An 8,619-nucleotide genomic window follows, 5' to 3' on the forward strand; every position below is an offset into this window, starting at 1 on the left:
GAGAAAGAAAAGATGTTCTCATTAATAAAAAGCGCTGCTCTTAGATAAACGAACTACTGAAGAGAACGCATCTGCCGGATGTAATCAGTGCCAGAAAGCGAGCACAGTTCTTTTATGGGCAGCGGCGTCTGCGCCGATATTGGCCTACCCCGGCTATCCATGGGCAATGCATGCATAATTAGTGAGTTCATTTGAGCGTGCACGGATTGCGTGTCAAGAGACGAGAACCGGAAGGAAAGTAGAGGCCATCGAAAACAGCTGCTCGTTTTATGGCTCGCATAGCCAATACGACATCTACAGCTCTTACTTTCTTTGCTCGCCACGAATGAACACCCGGGCGAAGCAACATCTTTCAGATGACGTGCATAATGAACAAGAATCGGGCTCTCCACTCCACAAATAGGAACATCGACTGCTTTCCATGCTTCACTTTCCATTGCCGCAATCACCGCTGCAGCGAAGGGAGAGACGCTGCTTCCCTTACACCCTTCCACCCCCACACACACAGTCTTCTTCGTAATTAACGACGCCATTTCTTGTTTACGTCTGACGCCCGTTGCGTGGGCTTTTACGAGCGTCAGCGCAAAGCGCATGTCACCAAAATATGAGGTCGTATATTTGCGTCGCAGAAGCTATCCACTGGCTTTGAAAATGCGACTAATACACTAAACGCTCGTTAATTTGGATTTCACGGGACCGGAAAAATGTCCCAATTACCCGAATGCCGAATTATCGAAAGTACTGAGAAAACAATTCAACAAATGTCTGTAACATTAATACACTTTCATTTTATTGATGAATAAGTAAATCTTAAACTCCCTTTGCATAACAGTAGTGTAAAAGCGGCAATTTTCGTCATCCTGCGGCTTCGTCCTCCGCGTGACCACAGTTCCAGACTCCCGTGTTTAATTAGCTCGAAACCTGCGCTGCGCCCGTCCCTTATTACGTACCGCCGACACCACCACGCGCACATGACGACTATTCTATCGCAGGTAAAATGGCCGGCAACCTATAGTTGGTCCATCACGATGTAGCAAACTAGCCCCGCCACGGTGGTCTAGTGGTTATGGCGCTCGACTGCTGACCCGAAGGTCGCGGGATCGAATCCCGGCCGTGGCGGCTGCATTTCCGATGGAGGCGAAAATGTTTGAGGCCCGTGGACTTAGATTTAAGAGCACGTTAAAGAACACCAGGTGGTCGAAACTTCCGGAGCCCTCCACTACGGCGTCCCTCATAACCATATCGTGGTTTTGTGACGTTAAAGCCCGGATAATATTATTATTATGTAGCTAACCAGTTTCATGCTAGCGTACCGACTGCGGCTGAAAGCCCTTCGTCTTCAACAGGAGTCTTTTTTTTTTGGAATTATACACGCATTGCGTCAAGTTAAAACGACTCTACTGAGTGCGCATCGCTTTAGTTGTCGGCGAAGGTCGTTTTCGCTCTGTTGCTTCACACGTTTGCGGCGCTTCGCTCTCGGCGCGCTCCTAGGATAGTCCGAATGAACCGGGTTGCGGCCGAATGTGGACGAATTAACGAGAGTTTGATGGCATTGAACAGTGCATATGTTGACCGAGGCCAGGGAACAGGTCTGAATTATCCAATTTTCCGAATTAACGAGGGTCGACTTATCGAGCTTTTACTGCATAAAGTATACGTACCGCAGTAACAAACAAGTATATCAAAGTCAGTTCATGAAATCACTTAGCGATTCTTCACACCTCCTCACTGAGGGCCACCTTCCGCTACACCGTTAATCCTCGCTTGTGCAAGTGAATGGCATGTAGGAACACTTCCTTTTTGTGAAGCAATCCAAGTTCGTAACACATATTTGATGTATGGGTAGCAGAATGTTTACTAATTAATTGCTTACCAATGGACGATCAGCAATACAAAAGAGAAACAGGGGCCTCTACAAGAAAATAGAGCCTTACAAATCCGGTTAAACTGCGCAAACGAACGGTAAAAATAGTGTCTAAAATTCGCCAGAAAGTTTACAAACTCGTTATTTGGATTGATGCCGAATGAACATAATTTTAGTCCTACAACAGTGGACTGCCAAGGTTAGTAACCACTTATCCATCTGTGGCAAGCGTTAGCCAGAACATCTGCGCATTAGCTATCATGTGCCAACGTAAATCAACTGCAATTATAAAGATGGCTCAAATGCAAGCAGATACGGTAACTCTGTAAAAGTTTTGTGCTCTCCGAAAGTGCCCATAGTTATTCAGTCAGAAAGTGTATGGCACCGTACGTCGTTGCAGAATATTGGTAGAAGAGCCCAAAGAGCCCATTGACCAATAAACGTAGCACGAAGGGCTGGATATTGAATTGGCGTGATCGCGTTATCCGACCTTCATCGTGCCAGGGCTATGTTTGATATTCCCGGCCACGCAATTTTCCATCCAGATACGGATACGACTTCTTCCTATAACGATCAGTAGTTAATAACCGATCCACGTTTATTATGTAAGCAGGAAGGTAATGTTACCGTATAGGAAAGCAATATGACGGCAGGCATCAATGTTCGTTTACAATCCCAGCAGCCCTACTTCAAAGAAAATGTTGGAGTATAAACAGCAGAACAGAATTATCTTAAGAGAAAAGCTTGCGTTCATTTTACGTATGAAAGTGGCAAAAACTATAAATGATTTTTTTAAACACATAATGCGTATTGTTTCTATGAGGTAGAGGGGCGATTACCAGAAATCATTAAGCATATGTCTGCATGAGTTCCCCCTTCGTGCTATAGCAGACCAGGGCCGAGCCGATAGGGCCGATATAGGCTGACCGATATAGACGACCAGGGCCGATATAGGCTGACCCACTCGTGGGATTACCGTGGAAACTGCCATCTAATTCAATCAACAATCGAGCACTTGTATCTGTTCGGTTTTTTATATTGAAATAAATGAAATATTAACTCAAATAAAATATGTGGCCTAATTGCCTAATAAAGACATATTGGAGGAAAACAGCGCGAAAAACGAAAGACCAGGCAGAGAAAAACACATACAACAGCACTACTGTATGCGTCTTTCTCTCCCTGGTCTTTCGTCATTCGCGCTGTTTCCCTCCAATATGTGATACCAACACGCAAGCAACCACTTGAGCTAATAAAGACACCGTCGCGACTGAAAAACCACGGGAAGGCCTGTCTGAGTACAGGCCTAAAGAGGGTGCAGAACTTCGCTGAATGCGCTTTACCGCTAAATTGGGGCCATTTAACACACGTAAATCCTAAATAAGAGAAATAATATGGCGTATAATATGAAAGCTGCTACCTGAATGCTAGAGAAGCCTTTATTGTCTCGGCTTCGTTTGTTTCGAGCAGTTAGCGCATTCGAATAGTGCAACGAAGGCGACCGAGAAAATTCTCTAAGAAACCCCACCTGCATGACTTGGGCATAAAACTCGATGAAAGCTTTAACTTTTTAAGAGGGAAACGAACTTCAGAAGTCTAAAAAAAGAGAATGTGAGTAATTTTTGAAAGCAAGATATGCGTCCTAGGATTCTCTTTTATAATGTTATTCCTAACAAACCGCACCAATCATTTCCTCCTCACCTTGAAAACAGCGGACCATGTCCAGATGTTCCATATTACTAATTGCAAGACCTTATCTGCGAAAGCCTAGTGCGTTTCGAGCCTTTCGCCGCAGCCTTTTCCATACGTTGGAGGTCCCAGCAGGCATAGGCCCGTATTCACAAACGAAACTTATCCTTAACTTATGACTTAAGTAACCGATCAGCACTTAACGCGTTTCACAGACCAATCTTGTACTTAAGTGAAACTTAAATCGCCACTCAAGTACCGGAAAGTAAAGTACAGCTACTTGCTACCTTAAAAAGTTATCCTCAACTTATGACTTAAGTAACCAATCGGTACTTAACGCGTTTCACAGACCAATCTTGTACTTTAGGTAAACTTAAATCAGCACTTAAGTACCGGAAAGTAAAGTACAGCTACTGGCTACCTTAAGTGCTACTTCAGCTGTTTTTTCGTCAAACAACATGGCCGACCACCTACGGCTGTGTCGCCTACTTCACCGATTATGCTGGCCGTGTGGAAGAAATTACGCAGGATGAAGCATATCGTTACGCGCCGCCGTTACGCCAAGTTCTCAGGGATCGGCACAATCCCATTGAGGTGTATAACGACGCGGGATTCCTGTCGCAAGTCGCTTTTCCAGGCTGGTGGTGCTACACCTGTTACAAATGCTGCCGCTGGGCATAAAGGCACAACGAACGCGGTCAATCGGTTCCGCCACTGCATGCTGATGACATACGTGAAATATATATGAGAGCTGAGGTTGTTTCGCTTGCTTCATCAAACAGTTTTAGCCAGGCGTCCGCAGCAGCTTGGCAGACGCGGGCTTTGATGGCAGCTCGCGTGCGTAGAGCTGCTGCGGTCGCTTAACCACATACATTGGCAGCTTGCGTCTGCAGAACAGCTGTAGACGCCCGAATAAACTGTGTAACGGAGCAAGTGAAAGACCTCACCTGTTATTTTTTTTAATTATTGGTTCCTTTCACATGAAAACACTCCCGTTATTAAGAAAGAGGGAACGCTCGCGGGCGCTCTGAAAATAAAGAAGTTAGAGAAGAACGCCAAACGCTGAAAAGCAGAAAAAGGAATCGAAGGAGCGAAACGCACGTATGGTCACAAAAGAACCGCTCGTATGCATGCGATATCTCGGCACAGTAAACAAACTTGTAGACGACAAAATAAGCGCGAGTTGTGATGACCACTTTATAGCGAAGGCCGCTGAGTGGCGGCTGCTTGTTGTGTCTAGCCGAAGGCTTAAAACCGACAAAACCGACAAAAGTGAGAAATAATTTATTCCGCCTATTACGAAAAGTACCTTTATAAAGACTAGAACATTTACGGGCAGTGTTCCGCGAAAGTTACAGTAATTTATTGGTGCTTCATTTAATGAAACAAGTGTGAAAACTTCTGTAGCCTCGTTCCCAGGAGCCATACTTACCCAGAAAAGTGGTACTTTCATAAGTGCTCCTTAAGTGTGGTTTTTGAAACTTTCCCCGCACTTAACTCAAACTTATACTTTCCTCATACTTTCATAAGTGTAACTTATCGCGCAACGTTCGCTGGTTTTCTGATCAAACAAAATGGCTGACTATTCTAACAGTCTCGCCGACTTCGTGGATTTTGCTGGCCGGGTGGAGGAAATTATACAGGATGAAGCGTATCGCTTACGCGCCGCCGTTACGGCCAGTTCTCAGGGATCGGCAGAATCCTATAGAGGCATACAACGACGCGGAATTCCTGTCACGGTACCGCTTTTCCAAGCGAGCAGTGATACGCCTGCTGGAAATGCTGCCGCTGCACCCAAAGGACAACGAACGTGGTCACCCCGTGCCGCCACTGCTCCAGCTGCTCATCACGCTGCGATTCTACGGCGCCGGAACCTTTCAAGTTGTTACCGGAGACCTTGTTAATGTGTCTCAGGCGAGCGTGTCACGCATCAACGCACGCATATCAAGAATGATAGCCGACGCATTGTTCCCGCAGCTTGTGAGGTTGCCCAACGCCAGTGAAGCAGCCGTGGTAATGGAGGAATTTTATGCCATGGCGCGTTTCCCTGGTGTGAGCGGCTGCATAGACTGCACTCATGTGCCCATGAAAAATCCCGGTGGAGAAGACGCGGAGGTCTTTCGGAATCGTAAGGGCTACTTCTCAATCAATGTCCAGGTATGTTTATGGCTCTCCCGTTGACGTAAATTAGGGAAATACTCGAATAATTATCATGTTTATAGAAGTAGCAGTGCGACGTTGTAGGCATAACATAAATTTGTATCAATTTTCCCGAGCATTATATCTATTTCAGAGTGAAAAAAGATTCCTTCCTATTGCAGGCAATCACAGGGCCTCAGCTTCAATTTTTTTATTTGGTGGCCAGCTGGCCGGGTTCAGCTCACGACAGCCGGATATTTGACAATAGTTCGGCGAGAGTACAGTATGAGAGAGGGACTGTGCCTGGCATCCTACTTGGCGACAAGGGGTATCCCTGCAGATCCTACCTGATGACCCCATTTAGGGACACAGGGACGAAAGACAGCCCTAAGCACAGGTGAAGTCAAGTTGGAGCAATCGTGGAGCAATACTATTGTGTATACAAATGCCTAAAATGCTAAAAAAATGCTTTGTTTAGGTACAACAAGTCTCTCTCACGGACTCGCTGCAGTGTCGAGAGGGCGTTTGGAGTGTGGAAGCGAAGGTTTCCATGCCTCGACATGACACTTCAGATAAAAACATCATCAGTTCCCATCATCATAACAGCTTGTGCCGCACTGCACAACTTCGGCCACCTCCTGAGAGAACCCGTCCCACCTCCACCACAAAGCCAGGTCATTCATGACAGCAGTTCACCGGCTACCATCTCATCTGCTCCGCCACCACCAGCAGCCATGCCACTTGTGCCAGACACAGCAGGACGGATTCAGGATGAGGGAGCGCATAGTCGCGCAGTATTTCACTTAAACGAAATGAAACAACATAACAGGGATGTGACTTTATTCATACTGTTTTTTCATAATGTCTAGCTGAAGCTTTAGCATTTGTGCCTTGGCCTTCTGATTCGCTATTTTTAACCGAAAAAGCTCCATTGCCTCACTTTGTTGCGCTCTTTTTTGTTTGTGTTCGATCCGCATAAATTTCAACCTCAATAAATGCTCTCGTTTCTTTTGCTCGCGGTCCTCTTTGATGGCATCCAGGCGGGCACCCAGTTCCATTGAGACAGCCGTTTGCCTCTGGCTGCCGCTGGTTGAAGTGCGTTTCGTGCCAGCTGGCACAGCGGCGCTGGCAGTTGCAGCTGAAGCGGCTCCGGAAGTTGTTGTGGGTGCTCCAGCTGCAGCCTCTGATAAGCTTGCACCACCGCCATAGCACGGTTTGCTCATTGCAGCATCCTGTACTTGGCCATGGGACGTGAATGTATTGGTGATGACTCTTCCAGCGGACTGCTAGGCTCTTCCCATGAATAGGAGTCTGTTGCCCCGTCGTACATGTCTTGACAACCTGTAGAAAAAGTTCATATGGTCACACTGCTTGCCAATTCCTGCATAGCTACACCAAAGGTGTCGCATTGTTCTGAACACCATGCTGTGTATGTACACTCTACAGCCATCTAGTACCTAAAGTGCCCATTGTAACCATTTTATTTTTAAATATGTCACGTGGTGCAATCTACCTATATCTTCAAGGTTTGATGTTGCTTTGTTCATTCGTCACATTGTGATGCTCAATTACATGAGCCAGTAGAGGGTGGCAACACCGAAGCCTGACAAACACACCATTCAGAAAACGGCTAAAATACTGGACTCTGAAAATGCGTACGTGACAGTTGCAGCGTAATAAACGAAACACATTTGTGTTACAAAAAAGTGAACTTAACAGACCTAAAACATGGGCAATGAAAAAAATACGAAGGAGCCATACCACCGGACTCTTCGAGAGGCGTGTCTTGGGTCTGCGACAGCAGTGCAGCGGCAGAAGGTGTGCACAGCTGGTTCGAGGACTGCGATCCCCCGGGCATAGCATCATGCCGGCTGCGGTCGCTGTCGCAGGGGTTGGGCAGACGAACAGCCATGTGTGAAGCGATGTCTCCTACGCGCTGCAGCTCGTCGGTCATTTCGCTTGACGGTGGTGTTCCGCCACCTGAAATGCAAAAAATCAAAGAAACGAATTGAGTGAGACTTCAAAAGAAAGTTTTTTTAAATGCGAAGCATTTCTTAGCGAACTTCGGCGACTTTGAGCGTATCTATCAATCGATCTATCTATCTAGCCGCCTACGACTTTGCGCTCTCCTGGCCGTATCGTTAATGGGATTTATACCAAAATTGGTATGGCATAACATGACTGTACGGCAAACATGAATGACTGGTCATATCATGAAAATCATGACTAACTTGTCATGAAAACCATGATTTACACGCCATGGCCATAGTGCTCCTGAGGCCGTTTTCTTAACTTGATATATTCAAAAATTGCTACGATGGGACATTTCTGTATGACCAACACAAATGACAGGTGGTAATATTAAAATCATAACCTGCATGTCATGTAGAACATCATTTACATATGCCACGCTCATGGCGTGCTGAAGGCCGTTCGCTAGCTTGATATACACCAAACTTTGTACTGCACGAAGTGACTATATGATGAACACAAATGACAGGTCTTGACATGTGAATAATGACATGTATATTATATACAGCATTATTTGCTTCTTGCTGACTGCTTCGCATTACATCGATTCCCACAGTGCGTGGGAGCTGCCGGTTTTTTTCAAGCACAGCATAATGAGCAAACGTTAAACGAACGCACAAGACGCACGAAATGAATGTGCAAACGCAGCGATGCATATAGTGCGCAGCGGATTTACTGCCGCAACTCGCACTCTTCCTTGTACCTAGCACAAGTGTTAGAAAACGCAACCATGATTGCAGACGCTGTGACAATAGTAAGGAGCGCGAGCGCTGCCTATTTTCGCGAGTTCAGCAGAGGCCGGACTTCAGAGACGCGCTGGCGTTCCTTCTTATTACCCAAAGACAAGGAATGCTACCTAAAGAGAAGGAATGCCAGTGCGTCTCTAAAGTCAAGCT

General features: G+C 46.1%; 1 protein-coding gene across 1 annotated transcript; it reads left to right on the forward strand.

Moving 5' to 3' along the window:
- Nucleotides 1–5,197: 5,197 nt before the first annotated feature.
- Nucleotides 5,198–5,734, forward strand: LOC119386074 (putative nuclease HARBI1). Its single transcript, XM_037653422.1, has one exon. It carries the CDS (start codon nucleotides 5,198–5,200, stop codon nucleotides 5,732–5,734), a length of 537 nt encoding a protein of 178 aa, XP_037509350.1.
- Nucleotides 5,735–8,619: the final 2,885 nt, after the last annotated feature.

This window comes from Rhipicephalus sanguineus, chromosome 3 (assembly GCF_013339695.2).
Source record: "Rhipicephalus sanguineus isolate Rsan-2018 chromosome 3, BIME_Rsan_1.4, whole genome shotgun sequence".
NCBI classification, from domain to species: Eukaryota; Metazoa; Arthropoda; class Arachnida; order Ixodida; family Ixodidae; genus Rhipicephalus; species Rhipicephalus sanguineus.

What these genes read in the sequence shown, in the direction of transcription:
- LOC119386074 (XM_037653422.1), top strand. Translation starts at nt 5,198, where the DNA reads ATGAAGCGTATCGCTTACGCGCCGCCGTTACGGCCAGTTCTCAGGGAT.